The sequence below is a fragment of the Crocuta crocuta genome, unplaced genomic scaffold (assembly GCF_008692635.1).
Source record: "Crocuta crocuta isolate KB4526 unplaced genomic scaffold, BGI_CrCroc_1.0 scaffold130, whole genome shotgun sequence".
Classification (NCBI taxonomy): Eukaryota; Metazoa; Chordata; class Mammalia; order Carnivora; family Hyaenidae; genus Crocuta; species Crocuta crocuta.
The window spans coordinates 2484269-2500384 of NW_027527920.1; the positions used below are offsets into that span (position 1 = coordinate 2484269).

General features: G+C 39.3%; 1 protein-coding gene across 3 annotated transcripts; it reads right to left on the bottom strand.

The window, feature by feature from the left end:
- Positions 1-1023: 1023 nt before the first annotated feature.
- Positions 1024-5704, bottom strand: LOC144216657 (transmembrane protein 202-like). 3 transcript variants are annotated; one of them, XM_077746078.1, is made up of 5 exons: positions 5615-5704; positions 5055-5307; positions 4281-4427; positions 3563-3694; positions 1024-2634 (listed from the first exon to the last, which is right to left on the bottom strand). In XM_077746078.1, the coding sequence occupies exons 1-5, from the start codon at positions 5690-5692 to the stop codon at positions 2099-2101; spliced, it is 1146 nt and encodes a 381-aa protein (XP_077602204.1). In that variant the 5' UTR covers positions 5693-5704; the 3' UTR covers positions 1024-2098. The 3 variants fall into 3 exon arrangements, with proteins under 3 accessions (XP_077602204.1, XP_077602212.1, XP_077602220.1); XM_077746086.1 differs by having other exon boundaries at positions 5532-5704; XM_077746094.1 differs by lacking the exon at positions 4281-4427.
- Between the last annotated feature and the right edge of the window lie 10412 nt (positions 5705-16116).

Consider the following 16116-nt stretch of genomic DNA (forward strand, 5'->3'; position numbering starts at 1 on the left):
ACCCGGAGGTGATATTGGGTATAAGGTTTGAAAAAAAGGTAAAATTTCCATGTGTAGGAAAATGTGGGAAGGAATGGATATTACTCAAAAAAGGAATGGGGTAGCAAAAGGTAAACAGGACAAAGGAAAGAAAGGAGAAAGGAAAGCCAAGCAGGAACAAAAATGGCTGAGTAAATTTTGTTTTTCCTTCTTACCTTTTAAGAACAGGTTGCTGTAATATTATTCTGTTTCCAGAAACTTTGGGAAAGTCAGTTTTACAAGAAAGACTTGTTCAGTGATTCTCCTCCTAGATGAAGTTCTAGTTATCATTTTTCTTTTTCAAAATAGAGCTCGTTCATGTTTTACCAGTTCCAGGGGCTTTCCTTTAAGCCCCTAGACTGAATTGGGCTGAGCCTTCTGTGTGCTATGAGAATTCCAGAAACCTGTTTTTTATCCTTTACTCTTATTGTCTCTATCCCCCTCTACACAGTGAACTACTTGTTAATGTTCAGTAACTCTTTTACAATTTTTTGATGAATGGATGATGCATGGAAAGACGGGTATGAATACAAGAAAATGGCGGTTACAGGTTTCCAAACTAGTCAAACATCAGATACTTTCATGGTTGTAGACAAAGTTGTAATGGAGATGAAGTTTGTCTTTACCAGTCTCCCACATTTCTTCTTACTCTTTCAGTATGCCTGCCCCTCCCCCAGGTAACCAGCCCCTTCATCCTGACAGAAAGCTCTCAAAATTCTCCCCCCACTACACCTTCCCTTTGCAAAGTGTCTTCTTTCTCCTCTCTCATCTATCAAAGCATCTGCTTAATCGCATTTGGCTATGTAAATATCTAATTGATTTAAGTAATACAAATTAAAGTATGGCCAAACTTTTAACTATCCCCGTAGAGAATTTGCACTTTAAGGCAGACATCTGTTAATTCATATTTGCTGGGAGGATTATCTTTTAATGCTTCCTGCCCTGTCCAACTTCTTCTGTCTCCTGGTTCCTTATCTAACCAGAAAAGCAAATATGTAAAATATGTGGAATAGAGATGGTATCATTTATTGAAGCCACTTTTAAAGATGACAAAATTAAGGGTCATAAAATTTGACTGACTAGCTAGAGGTGCAGGCAGCCAGCAATAGTAAGATAGTGACTATTTAAGGAGTTAAGAGTGGGTTTTCATGGTGAACTACTAATATTTCCAACCAAAAACCTAACTTCTGGTTTCAAAGCCCACAATCTCCTTTGTGAAACTGTTTAAGGCCTCACTGAAATTCCCTGGGTCTATGTGGTAGACTCTGTCACAGAGTCTCAGTCCTTTTGCCTTTCTCTCTTTTCTTCCTTTCTAGTTATTCCAAACAGTTAAAAACAGTGGGATTCAGCTACATTTTTAAATGAGACACCTAAGTGAAAAAATAGGAAGTGAGTTGCCAAAAGTAGCCTTGAAGATAGAGAACTGAATTTAGTTCCTCTGACTAGACTAAGTGACTTGCTAAAATAATCTGGGGTCATAGGAGCCAATGGCCAAAGGAATAACTTCTCCATTGTTTATCATTCATGGCCATAAATAGCACTAGAGGAAATCTCAGACTCTAATTGGTCAATGAAGGATGTTAGGCCCAAGAAAGTTAAATGCTTGCCAAAAGTCAGCCTAATGAATTAGGGAAGTAAGGATCAAGAATGAGAGTTTGAATTTACAAACTGAAAGCTTTTTCAGTTCCACTGACATGTGCCATGTGTGGTCATGGAAATCTGGAAAGGCTCGGTGGCCTGGGCGTCTCGTCTCCTGCCAACCTTTCCCGCTGAGAGCACATAACAGTAACATGGAAACTTCCTTTAATAAGCTTTGCATTTCTTTCCTTGTGATCCTTACATTATTGGTACCTTTGGCCTAACCCATACAAATGGCTTTCTTTCATCCATAATACCAACTTTCTCCGTGAAGGAGGTGTAATCCAGCAGGGTGGGGTTCAAAAGAGTCATCATACTATTATATCAGAATTACTTCTGATACTCCTACCACACTTCTTACAGACCCAACAAAACATCTTTAAGCCTGCTAGGGTTTGTTTGTTTTTTTAATATCACTGCTCTCATTACCTTATAACTAAGATTAATTTTTTGTCTTGTCATCCTCATTTTTCTCAGCTGAATCTCTATCCTCATAATCCCAGTTTTTGGTCATTTTGTTTTCATTACCCTGAAGGGTATTGCTTGACATATCTTCAGCCACACTCCCAATTCCCTCTGCCTCAGGCCTTGGCTCTACTGTGTCAATTGGTTCTATCTCAGTAGCTAACCTTGTAGTTATTAACCCATCTTTTATTGCTGATTCACTTCCTATCTCTGGCTCTGTATGGGTCCCTGACTCAGCCTGGACCTCTGGTTCAATCTGACTTTCTAGCACTTTTGGGGTTACTGCCTGTGTCTGAGTCCCTTTCTCTACACAGACACTTGACTGTGCCACTGAACCCAGCTGCCTTTCTGGTGCCTGACTCATACACGTAGAAACACCTACATTTGTTTCAGTTAGCCCCTGGTCTACTCTGGTTATATTTCCTATTCTTGTCCTTGTTATAGGAATCACAAGGAGATTTTGATCTGGAGAAGAAACCCGAGAACTTATGTGATTGAGTCCAGAGAGGAACCCTAGAGAAAAAGAGAAGGTCAGGGTCAGCATTGTAGATTAGTAATAGATAAAATCTTAAGTCATCAAACTCCCCTGATGTACTGGCTTAATTATAATAGAATTTGCTTTACATTTCTGAATGTCCTGTTCATTATCTTTAGGGACCTGGGATTCAAAACCTTGATCCCAGCTCTTCTGTAGGTACAGTATTTCCCAAGGGGTATGCAAGCCAATTCATTGGGGCACAGGAGGAAAATAGTTTCTTTTTGTATTTTTAAAATGTTTTGTTTTCAGGTCCATTCTGAGTATATTTTACAATGTAATGAATATATTAATGGTATAATACATGTACATATTTTATAAATAAACGTGTCTTTTCAGAATGCTTGCTAAAAAGTGTTTTACTAATAGGGTGTGTGATGCAATGGTTTGGAGACCACTGTTAATTAATGAATAAAAATAAGTATGTGGCCTAGAAGGATTAAAGGTGGAATGTTGCACAAACAAAACTCCTATATTATAGCCCTGCTTTATATTGGTAATATTACAGAGGAACATATGTCATATGTTGAAGCTTTATTTTGGAGATCCATAAGTTGGAGAGGTTATTTGGTATAATAAAAAGGAAATTTAAGAGCTATCTTCTGGAAGGACAGAGAAACTATTCATAGCTCAGTTAATGTCTTTTCCTTGTTCCTCTACTTCCTGAATCTTGCTCCTTCCTGTGTAGGGACAGGTATCATTATAGAAAAAATGTTTTAAATTCGAAGGACTTGCTATTAAGAATTGTTCACTGACATAGAAATAACTCTTGTAGAGCCCTTCCAAATTATGAGATTCTAACATGTCAAACATACAACCAAAAGAAAGCAGAAGAGAGAGAGGGGGACCAACTATGTAGAAATGCCTTTTCTGTGCCTTCACTGTTTAACAGGAGCATTAACTCACCAGCTATCATGTAGAAGACACTGCCCCACCAACTGAGGCGGTAGGCTAATAGGAAATGGGACTCCAAGACGTTCCTACTGTACAATTTCACTTGCATCAGGAACAAAATGAGGCAGAGTAGTAGGCAGGTGCCTGAGATCAGAATGAAAGCTATCACTACCCATCATAACCCTCCTTCTGCCATCCCTCCCATTCCACCCTCTTCCCTCTCTTTGCACTTCCTTGTCACCTCAACCATCTCAATTATGCCATGGAGGCCTATTCCATGGCAGTGGTTATGGGAAGACCCATTTGGCAATTAACTAAGATGAGAGAGCAAAGGGCTTCTGCTTTGATTGGAATAAGGTTATCAAGGTGGGGCCTATAGATAAGACCAATAGAGCAGTTACTAGCTAGCTACAAAGAATTTTTTCTTCATGCCAGAAGGGCCTCCAGCCTAGGAAATCTCCTCTACTAGTCCATCAGATAACAACTCCTAGAGATGTTTCCATTGAGTTAGGCATAATCTCTTCAGGGTCCCCCCATTAAAGAGGCAATAGCCCCATAAGGAGTAAAAGCTTATCAAAAGCCTTCTTCCTTGTGTGAAGAGACACTGTCCTATGACAGCAGTGTTGATGTGAGGCAGGGAATGACTCGGTAAAATAAGGAAAATTGGCCCAGAAGGAGAAGAACTACAAGGACTCCAGGGACAAACTTTTCCAACCTCATCATGTTGTACCTGAGATGAAGGAGAAGATGGATATGCCCAGATCTATGTAGGTTTTGTCTCCTGGCCCTTTGGTGGGAGAGATGCTGAGCCATATAATAATAATGAGGATGATGAAGACAGAGATGAGGAAGAAGGCCCTGGAGTATTGGAGGTAGTCTGCCAGGAGAAGTGGAAAAGGAGAGGCTTGGATGGAGCAGAGGTGACCTGCCCCCTAATAAAGCTAGACAGGTTCTAGGGAAGGGACTGAAGGGCAAAGGAGGACAGAATTAGTGCTTGTCTTACATATAATGGAGTCAGAGTTAAGGAGCCACCAAGTGGGTGGCTTCACAGGCATCAGTAAGGACCCTCTTTCCATCTCCTCATTGACATGTGGAATTCCTTTAACAGGGAAGGAAATAATTTATTCCACGATGAGACAAAAGTTGAAGTTATAACTATAACCTGAGAGGTGTATTATGAGGTAACTTTCATATTAAGGTGCAAACGATTACTTTGTTTCCCCCTAGGGAAGTTGTGAGTACAGAGGTAAGTAAAAGCACAAGGTCACTAGGCATTAGCTTCCAATAATTAAGGAGCTGTGGCTTTGAAGTCGCTAGAGAAGTCTAGTCTAGACAAACTTGGGTAAATTTACCCTGTTTGGAGGAGCTGCCCTTACATGCTTGTGAATCAGGGGAGAAAAGAAGAGGTAGGGTTGTGGGAAGGAGAAAGGGAGAAAGGCAAGGCTGTGAGGGATCTGAACAGATCTACCAAAGGAGGGGGCTCTAGGATTTGGAAGGCACTCACAGGGTGCTTTTGGCACATGGCTCCAGCAGAGATCATGGTGGCACACGGTCCAGAGCCCCGCAAAGAGCTTCTTCTTATCTTTCATTACCATGAATTGCACCCAATGTAAAGGGGACAAGCACATCAGCAGGACAAAGATGAAGCCCAAGAGGCCAGCACAGAAGATGCGCATGTAGCTTCTGGTCCTCTCCAGAAACTGCCGCTGGTATGGTGACAGGGAAGAGAAGTGGTACATGCGGTAGGGGAGAATTGGCTGTGGTGAGGAAGGGAGGAGGACATCATGAATGTCATCTCAGGCATCTCCACCTCCGCTCACAGAAAAGACAAGCCCTGGGTCCTCTACTAGGTGGGAACTCCTCCTCCCTTCACACATCAGGGTCTTTTTCTCCAGAGCCTCCCACAACTTGTAAATATATTCCTTTTTAACTGTCCCCAGTTAAAAAAAAAAAAAGTTAGAGTGATCTTTGCCTTTCCTACCTTGACATTTCCCCCATGCCATACACAAGCTGCTTCCTGCAAAAGAACCCCACACTACTTAGCCTACAAAAAGGCTACCTCACCCTATATGTTGGGTAACCCAAGATGCTGGAATTGTAAACTCTGTGGAAGGGCATGGCATTTCCTTCCCTTCTTTCCATCTTAGTTTCTGGGTCACTGCTCTCCTCAACTGCCGTAGAACCTAACCCACTCTGACCTAACACACTTTCCTGCCCCTCCCCCACACCAGGAAACAGAACTAACAGGAAGTGTACAGTGTCTCTGTCTCATTTGCTAGATCTAGTCCAATCCCTTCCTTCAATCCAGATGTCTACTGAGTTCCAAACACCTAGCAAACTGCCTGATAAACGCAAGTTTCCTATAGACACACCACACCTGAGAGGTCTCGAGACCTCTTTTCTTTTCATCCTATACCGCCTTCCTATGTTCTTTTCTTGTCTCCCACCAGTCAATCACACCATCTCCTGCAATTCCAACTCTTTGATGCTTTTAAGTCCATCTCATTTTTGTTTCCTTTTTCTTAGAACATCTTGTTGTCATATCTGCCTTAGATTGCTATAACAGCCTTTTACCTGTTACTTCTGCTATAAGGCTTCAGTTTATTCTTGACAAATTTGCCTCTAAGTTGCAAATCTGATGTGTGTCTCTTCTGTTCTGATTGCACCCCACTGCTATGAGGTAAAGTCCTAACTTCTTAACATGAATTAATTAAAACCAGCAAGATTAGACTTCTGCTTCCTATCTGACCTCATTCTATCATTCAATACCTCCTCTGTGCCAGGTGTTGTGTGTTCGGTACTGAGGTGTAGTGATGTGTTGGATATCTTTCATTCATCCCTTTGTATCCACTCTTCATCCTTGTTCTTGTTCAAGGAGGCTGACTGATATGGACTACATCAACGGATTCCCTAGCCGTCCAGTCTCTGATTAGGTTTAACCAATGGCAGATGTGGGCAGAAGATCAGAGGTCCAGAGGTCTGTGTGTTTATTCCCTGATTCTCTCCTTACCAGATTACAGACGGTTGTCTGTGTTCTTTTACCTAAAGTAGAGCTCCTCACAGGCAGCCTTCTCCACAGAGCCACCCTTTTCTGTTCTATTAACTGCTCCTTTCACTTGTATGATCAGGTTTAGGAATGGTAATGACTTTTCATCGATCATTTCCCCAAATCCTTTTCAGTTCAAAGAGGACTTTATAAATAGTTCCTTAACTCTCTCAGATTAACTAGTTTGAGTGAGCCATCTGTTTCCTGCTGAACATGGTCCTTATTGTCATGAAGTAGAAAGCCTAGTGACGTTTAGGCTCATTCTCTCCCTCCATGTTCTCTTGTGCTCCAAACAACTTTATTTTCCTTGCAGTTTCTTAAAGTAATCTTGCACATGGTGCAAATGGTATTTACCTTACACACGATGTCTATCACACTTACCACTTTATCTTTGTCTGAATTAATATTAGTCAAGATTCACTTGAATCTAACCCTTTTGGGGAAGGCTTCTCTGAATTCAGCCCTCAGTCCCAGACTTTGTGCTCCTGTGGCAGCTTGTGCTTACTTCTTTCATAACTTATGCTTAGTATTGTAATTTGTCTATACTTCCTTTTGGTCTGTCAACTTCAGCAGTAAGGATTTATCCTCGTATACTCAATATCTAGCAGACTGCTTGGAATATAACAATGATTCAGGAAATGCTTATTGATTGAGTGAGACTAAAAAACGTTAAAAAAACTGGGTTTCTACTTTCTCGTGCAGCATGCAGGAAGCTTGGAGATGGTCACTCCATTATAACAATAAGTAGAAAGCTAAACAATTGAAAAATCAACAACTCTTCTTAGATTTGTCAGAAAAATGAGATCACAAGGCAAATTGTGGCTCTCAAAATTGAAGAGATAGTCAAATACAGAGAATCACAACTGACTGGTATATAAACCCCTGCAAGAATCAATATGAGGATAGGAAAATCTGAACTGTAGCTGATGAATTGGTGGAGGTTTAATGTGGACAACTCTGAGAGATTACAAACTCTAGGGGTATCCAATCTTAGGGACATCCCTACAATTTAGTGAGTTTTACCTCCAGCACTTTGATCAGGCTTTCATGGTGAACATCAGAGAAAAGTCCTCTTACACCAAAGGAGGAGAAAAGGAACCATTTTGAAACACGCCAGAATATTCTGCTCTTCTTAACAAGGCCTTCCTTAAAGAGAAACTTTTTACCAGAGCCTAAACTATTGGAGTTTTATCAGAGCTTAATCAATCTGGGTAAAAGGAAATACTCAACTCCAGCCTGTTGTAACCTTTCATGTTACACTCACTCTCCCATCCTGTCCCACCTAAGGAGGGGAAACTCAGACGTACTTATGAATTTCACAGAAGTTTTCCTGCTAAGATCAGGAACAAGGAAAGAATGTCCCTTCTTACCACTCATTTTCAATATCATACTTGAATGCATTAAGACAAGAAAAGGAAATAAAATGTATAAAAATTGAGAAGGAAGAAATAAGACCGCCTTTGTTTACAAATGGCATGATTGTGTAGAGAATCCCAGTGAATTGACAACAACAGCAAAAATTCTTGAAACAATAAGTGATTATAGGAAGGTGAATATACAAAAGCCAATCATATCTGCAGTGCCTCGCTGGCTCTGATCTCAGGTTGTTAGTTTGAGTCCCACATTGAGTGTAGAGATTATTTAAAAAAAAAAAAGTCAATATTTCCCTATATGCCAGTAATGAATGAGTAGAACTTAAAATTAAAAACACAATATAACACAATATAATTTCCCCAAAATTAAACACTTGATTAGAAAGCTAAAAAATATGTACAAGATCTATATAAGGAAAAATACAAAACTCTGATCAAAGAAAACAAAGGGTTAAATAAATGGAAAGATATTCCTTGTTCATGGGTGGCAGGACTCAATATTGTCAAGATGTCAGTTCTTCCCAACTTGATTTATAGATTCAACACAATCCCAGTCAAAATCCCAGCGAGTTATTTTGTGGACACCAACAAACTGATTTAGTGTATATGTAGAGGCAAAAACAAGAACAGAAAAACACCCGCAAACCCTAGAATAGCCAACACAGTATTGAAAGAGAAGAACAAGGTCAGAGGACTGACACTACCCAACTTCAAGACTTAATATATAGCTATGGTGATCAAGACAGCTGGCACTGGAGAAAGAATAGACAAATAGATCAACAAAACAGAGAGCCCAGAAATACATTCACATAAACATAGTCGCCTGGCCTTTGATAAAAGACAAAGGCGGTACAATGGAGGAAAGAGTTTTTTCAACAAATCGTGCTGGAACAACTGGACATCCACATACAAAAAAATGAATCTAGACACAGACCTAACACCCTTCCTAAAAATTAATTTAAAATGGGTTATAGACCTAAGTGCAAAACACAAAACTATAAAACTCATAGAAGAAAACATAGGAGAAAATAGGTAACATTGGAGTATGGCAATGACTTTTTATATATAACACCAAAAACACAAGCCATAAAAGAAATAATTGATAAACTAAGCTTCATTAAAATTAAATATTTCTGCTCTGCAAAGACATGGTCAAAAATATATGAAGACAAGACACAGACTGGGAGAAAATATTTGCAAATGGCACGTCTAATAAAGGACTGTTATCCAAAATACACAAATAATTACAACTAAGAACAAATAACCTGATTTAAAAATGGAGGAAAGAACTGAAAATCACTCTCCAGAAGAATGTAACAGAGATCAGAGGTGCTATAATGTATCAAAGATAATGTCCAGAAGTCAACAAAAAAATGACTAAACCTGTGAAGAAAAAGGAAATATCCAGATTCAAGAAGAAGGTAGTGAAGAGAAACTGACCTCAAGATGATCCAGTGTTGTAGTGATCAGAAAAGGATTTGAAAATAGCCACTATAAATTCTTATAAGGACTGAAAAGAAGATAAATGCATAATGAATGGGTAGATGTGGGATCTCAACAAAGGTAGAGAAAATATTAAAAGAAAAACTAAATGGAAATTCTGGAACTGAAAAATACAGTAACTAAAATGAAAAACTCACTGTATGGATTTAATAGCAGATTGGAGGAAGTAGGAAAAAAAGAGTCAGTGAACTTGAATATAAGTTAATGGAAACTCCCATTCGAAGAACAGAAAGAAAAAATTTGAAGAAAAATAAAGTGTCAAATTCCAACTGGACCATAAAAGGATGAAATTGGAGTCCTGGAATAAATGAGAATAGTAGTTGCAAACTTACCAAATTTTATGAAAGACATTGAGGTATGGATCCAAAGAGCAGAAAGAAACCGAAAAGGATAAATACAAAGAAAATCACACCTAAACCTATCATAAATTGCTGAATCCAAAGATAAAGTCTTAAAAGCAGCCAGAATAAAGCTACATGTGACAGAAGATCAATGATGTGTATCTGATTTCTCATCAGAAATAATGATAGCCCAGAAGGCAATGGAATGACTTTTTCAAATATATATAATTGACATATATCACTATGTTAGTTTTAGGTATATAATTATTTGATACATTAATATATTGTAAATGATTACAACATTAAGTTTAGTTAACACCCATTGCCATACATAGTTATAAGTTTCTTCTTTTTTTTCTTAGCAATTTTGAAATACAGAATACAGTATTGTTAACTATATTCACCATGCTGTACATTACATCCCATGACTTATTTATTTTATAACTGGAAGTTTGTACCTTTTGACCACCTTCTGCCATTTCGCTGATCCTCCACCTCCCACCAATCTGTTCCTGTGTCTGTAAGCTGAGTTTTTATAAAAATCCACATATAAGTGGGAGAAAAGATTTGCAAAATATAGCTGACAAAGAACTTGTATCCAAAGTATCCAAAGCATTCTTACAACTAATAATGAGATAAACAGCTTAGTTTTAAAAATGAACAGGAGAATAACCATACTTTACAAAGGTAGATATACAAATGGAAAATGGAAATGGCATCAAAGAAATGCAAATTAAAACAACAGTGAGATACTATCTTTGTCCCACTTAGAGTGGATGAATTTAAAAGGATTGACAATAAATGTTGGCAAAGATGTGGAGCAACTGAACTCTCATATATATTACTGGTGGGAGTGTAAAATGGTACAACTGTGGAGAACAATCTGGCAATTTTAACGTTACCCTATGATCTGTGATTCCTCTCTTAGGTATTTAAGAGATTTGTAAACTTATGTACACAAGAGAACTTTACACAAATGTTCACAGCAGCTTCATTCACAACAGCCCAAACTGGCAACAACCTAAATGTCCCTCAGAAGGAACATAGATAAAGAAACTGTGGCATATTCATATAATTGCATAACTAATCTGCAAAAAAAAAAAAAGGAATAAATTGCATACACAACATAAAAGACTCTCATAGATGTTATGTTGAGTGAAAGAGACTGGGCACAAAAGAACGTGTATTTCCACTTATATAAATTTCTAGAACAGGAAAAATTGATCTTGATCTTCCTCCATCCTGACGTTCAAAAATTTTCTTCTCTTTGGGGGCACTTGGGTGGTTCAGTTAGTTAAGCATCTGACTTTGGCTCAGGCATGATCTTACTGTTTGTGGGTTTGAGCCATGTGTCGGGCTCTGTGCTGATAGCTCAGAGCCTGGAGCCTGCTTCAGATTTTGTCTCTCTCTCTCTCTCTCTCTCTCTCTGCTCCTTCCCTGCTTGTGCTCTCTCTCAAAAATAAATACAAAATAAATATTAAAACATTTTTTTCCTTCTCTTTGTCTACATGAACTGGCTCTTCCCATCTGTCTGGCCTCTTCCTCCACTATGCTTCTCTGTGACTACTGCTTTGTAGCTATATTGGCCATCTTTCAGTCTCAGGAATGTCCTAAACTCCTTCTTGTAAATGCTGTTTTTCAGACGTTCTTTCTTCTCCTGGACAAACTCTATTCTTCAAGTCTTAGATTAAGTATTACTTCCTCAGTGAAGGCTTCCCTGGCACTCCAGTTCAGCCTGGATTGACTAATTCTTCAATTACACACTCACAATCTTCTATACTTTTCTTCCTTAGTGTTTAACACAATTGGAATTAAGTAATTATTTGTTGTATAATACACCTCCTCCACTAGAATGTAAGCTTCAGAGAAAAAGGTATGTGTTTATCTTGTTTAACTGCCCAACTTCTTGTAGATACTGAATAAATATTGTTAAATGAATGAATGAATGAATGAATGAAAAGGAAATGAGATAAAAAGAAAACAATCGGGACCAAGTTCTGAGTAGTCAATCTCATGTGGACATCATATCTAGATAGGTAGATCTGTCTCAGCGGTGGAAGAATGAGATAGGCTTCCTCCTCCTTGTATGAAATAGCAAAACTTCCCTAGCTTTGCCTGGTAGAATTTTCTCAATGGTTATTGAGGTACAAGGCAGGTTCCTATTTTTCTGGCTCATCTTTTTCCCATTATCATGGATGGAATCTGAACGTAATGCCCCAAATGGCATCAATGCTTTGATTTCACATCTTTTCATCTTAGGATGTTAGAGCTGAACACAAGATGAGAAAAAGGAGTGTTTGGGGCCAGATATTGTATAATGTGGTAGAAAATAGGTTGAGTCTTTATGTGTAGAGTGGTTGCAGATGGAATATCAATGCCCTAAGTAGTGGTATTCCATTTCATCCAAGGTACAGTGTTTATTTGTCAAAAGGAAGACTACGTACCATCTTGGTGTCTATTTGTCAAGAGGAGAGTTATATAGCACCTTTAATTTAGATTGCCTTTCTGGGACCTAGCGCTAGTCAGTTCCTTGGCTCACTAGTGAGTGTTCTACAGACATTCTTAGGTCTAGTAGCAGATGCTGTTAGTGCACTGCCTGTATCTCTTGGGCCTTAACACTTGAATGTTTTCTGGAAGCCTTCCAGTACCCAACATCTGCACCTTTTTTCCTATCAGCTTCTCTCCTAACCTGACCCAGATGTTCTGGGGAGTTAACAAATCCCTACCCCTGTGTGGGGGAAGCATAATTTTGAAGCATGAGTTTTATATTGTTTCCCATTCTCTCTGCATGAATAAGTCCCAGTTGACCACAGTGGTAAGTAGCTTAAAAATACATTATTTATTGATTGCCATCTCTACCTTTTCTCGCTTCCTCTCTTCCCACCTTATGTATAGCCTAACATCCTGATATAGAGAATAAAGTATGAAAGGGAAGAAGTACTGATGCTATTTGGAGCATCAGCTCCTCCCAGCATTCCATTCGTACCTTCTAAATAACCTACTTATGCTTAAACCTTTGTCTAAGATTGTCTTTTGGAGAAACTCAAACTAAGACAGGTGGTACACTGGGCTGACTCAGCTAAAGAGGCAGAATCTATTGCTTGCTCAAAACTGTAACAGTTCTCAGTCTGAACACATCTGAGGAAGATGACAAACTTCCAAGAGAAACAGTATGACAAACTCAAGATAATCCCAGGTATGGCAAGAGACAGTATATGAAACATGAACAGCAGACAAACACAAGAGAAAGTCATTCCATTGAGAGGCAACATGCATCTGACCATTCTGACAACATATGTCTCATTGACCCACATGAAACAATTGCTAACTGTCTAAGTCACTTGAGACCATAAAAAGTTCTCACTATGTTTCTCCCTCCCTTCCTCTCCCTCTGCTTCATCTATCAGGCAATGTATTTGGAACAGAGGGAAGGTATGGAAGGGTGATTTACTGAGCTATCTTATTGCAAATCCACTTAAGCTTTTTAAGGAATTCTCTACAAGCAAAGAGAGAAAGAATAAAATAGAGCATTCAGCTTCTAAAGGAGCAATGAAAGGTTTGTCTCTTTCTATTTTTTTATTTTTTAAAAATGTTTTATTTATTTCTGAGAGAGAGAGAGAGAGAGACAGCGTGAGCAGGGGAGGGTCAGAGAGAGAGGGAGATACAGAATCTGAAACAGGCTCCAGGCTCTGAGCTGGCTGTCAGCACAGGGCCCGACGTTGGGCTCAAACCCACAAACCATGAGATCATGACCTGAGCTGAAGTCAGACGCTCAACTGACTGAGCCACACAGGCGCCCCTCTTTCTATTTTTTTATTTATTTATTTTGAGAGAGAGAGTAAGTGGGGTAAGGAACAGAGAGAGAGAGAGAGAGAGAGAGAGAGAGAGAGAGAGAGAGAGAGAGAGAGGAGAGAGAGAGAGAATCCCAAGCAGTCTCCGCACCGTCAGTGCAGAATCTTATGTGGCAGTTGGATCATGACCTGAGCCAAGACTCAGATGCTTAACTGACTAAGCCACCCAGGTGCCCCAGGTTGTCTCTTTCTTATAAGATCATTCCTTCTAGCAAAGTAGAAAACTTAGTTACAATTACTACCCATTCTCTCCTAGTAGGGCCTTTATGGTTACTTTCTTTTTTTTTTTTTTTACTGTTTTATTTATTTATTTCTTTTTTTTTAATATTTTTATTTATTTCTAGGAGAGAGAGAGAGACAGCGTGAGCAGGGGAGGGTCAGAGAGAGAGGGAGACACAGAATCTGAAACAGGCTCCAGGCTCTGAGCTAGCTGTCAGCACAGAGCCTGAGGCGGGGCTTGAACCCACAAACCGTGAGATCATGACCTGAGCCGAAGCCGGATGCCCAACTGACTGAGCCACCCAGGCGCCCCTATGGTTACTTCTTATGATCTAGCATTTTTCACACTCACTAAGACCTACTTCAATCCTCTTACCTCACTTAAAACTTCCATTTCCTGAAGAGTCATCAGTACTTAGCTCCTTGTCAGTTCAGTCTTACAATTAAAGTATTAAAACTGAATTATAAATAAAGCTTATCAACTCAATGAATCCCTCATTCATCATTGTGTGGGGTATGCTTAGTGTGGGAGGAGTGTGGGAGGATGAGGACTTCAATCCACAAGTGTTCTTACAACAGGAATAGCCTGAGGAGCCTCTGAAATGAGGCCCCCTGAAGTAAGGAGGTGCTAGTCATTTTGCTGTAACTAAGGTCACCTGTTAGGAAAAGAAGCCAACATGGAGAGTTTCCTAAGGTAGGGTCAAAATGAAGTGTGTGTATATATGTGTATGTATATGTATGTGTGTGTGTATGTATATGTACGTCTGTATGTGTGTGGCTGTATGTATGTATGTATGTATGTGTGTGTGTATGTGTGTATGTGTCTGTATGGGTGTCTCTATGTGTATCTGTATGGGTGTCTGCATGTGTGTGTGTATGTGTGTCTGTATGTGTCTGTATGTGTATCTGTATGGGTGTCTGTGTGTGTGTGTGTGTATGTGTGTCTGTATGTATGTATGTGTCTATGTGTATCTGTATGGGTGTCTGTCTGTGTGTGTGTGTGTGTATGTGTGTCTGTATGTATGTATGTGTCTGTATGTGTATCTGTATGGGTGTCTGTATGTGTGTGTGTGTATGTATGTATGTATGTGTCTGTATGTGTGTGTGTGCGTGTGTGTGTGTATGTGTGTCTGTACGTGCGTATGTGTCTGTATGTGTATCTGTATGGGTGTCTCTATGTGTATCTGTATGGGTGTGTATATGCATGTGCTGCTAAACACCTATCCTTAGGAATAAAATCTAAGGTATTAACCTAATTAGTTTTCAGTTACCACTTGGAAATGTTAGGGAATTTCTAATTAGAGATCAGGATTATCTACATAAATATCTACATAATTATCTACATAAAACTACATAAATTATAAGAACCACTCAAATAAAAATATCTTAAAAAGGCAAAAAAAAAAAATCCAACCCTACGTAATTGCTCCATGCCTGTTATGGAGCAACAGGCATGTTTGTTTTCTGCAAAAGTTACCAATAAATCTTTAAATTAAACCAAAAGGATGCAAAAGCTTATCTTTAAGAGCAGAAAGGGGTTCAAGCTGGGTGCTGCAGTCCTTTCCACTGCCGGGTTTGGGAAGAAGTATGCGCCTCAACCAGTAGATTAGTAGTGGCAGCTACTAAAGGAATAAAGGACAAAATGAATGTAAGGGACTTTCTGCATGGAATCAGATCTGGGTTTGAAAGGGGTCTTTAGTCGTCAAAAGACCTATGTGATTGCCTGACATCACCCCCACTTACTTAGTTTTACAAGGTATATAAAACATGGGGAAAACTTTTAACTTGGTCCACATCTATATACGTAGGCTGAAGAAAGTCCTTTAGCCTCATTTGGCTCATTAAAACAAAATTGAGTAACAGGAATCAAAAGAGTCACAGGCCTATCAAGAATCTGATGGAGTCTGTGGCCCTCTTCACAGAAAAGGGTATCCACAAGTTTTATGCAGAATTTCAGAAAGTTTATGGAGACCTGGCTAAGATATCTCCCAACCTAGGGAGAAGCAGTAGGTTCACATAATAGACTGTAAAGGTTTCAAATGACAAATCCTCATAGGAAATGGGACATCATGGACTCCCCAGAACCCACCTCTCACCCCAGCACCTTTCAGTGACTATGGATGACAGGTATTATTTCCACAGATGTGCATTCCATTGCTGATAATGATCTGCAATTCAGATTCAACAGTGTTGTCCAAGTACCTTCTACCCTGAGTGTGCCCAAGGCCACATA

Coding starts and splice junctions, on each gene's coding strand:
- LOC144216657 (XM_077746078.1), bottom strand. CDS start 5,692: ATGGAAAGAAGGGAAGGAAATGCCATGCCCTTCCACAGAGTTTACAAT. Junction 5,308..5,614: donor TGGGTTACCCAACATATAGG/GTGAGGTAGCCT, acceptor TCCTCACCACAG/CCAATTCTCCCCTACCGCAT. Junction 3,695..4,280: donor CATCTTCTCCTTCATCTCAG/GTACAACATGAT, acceptor TTCTGATCTCAG/GCACCTGCCTACTACTCTGC.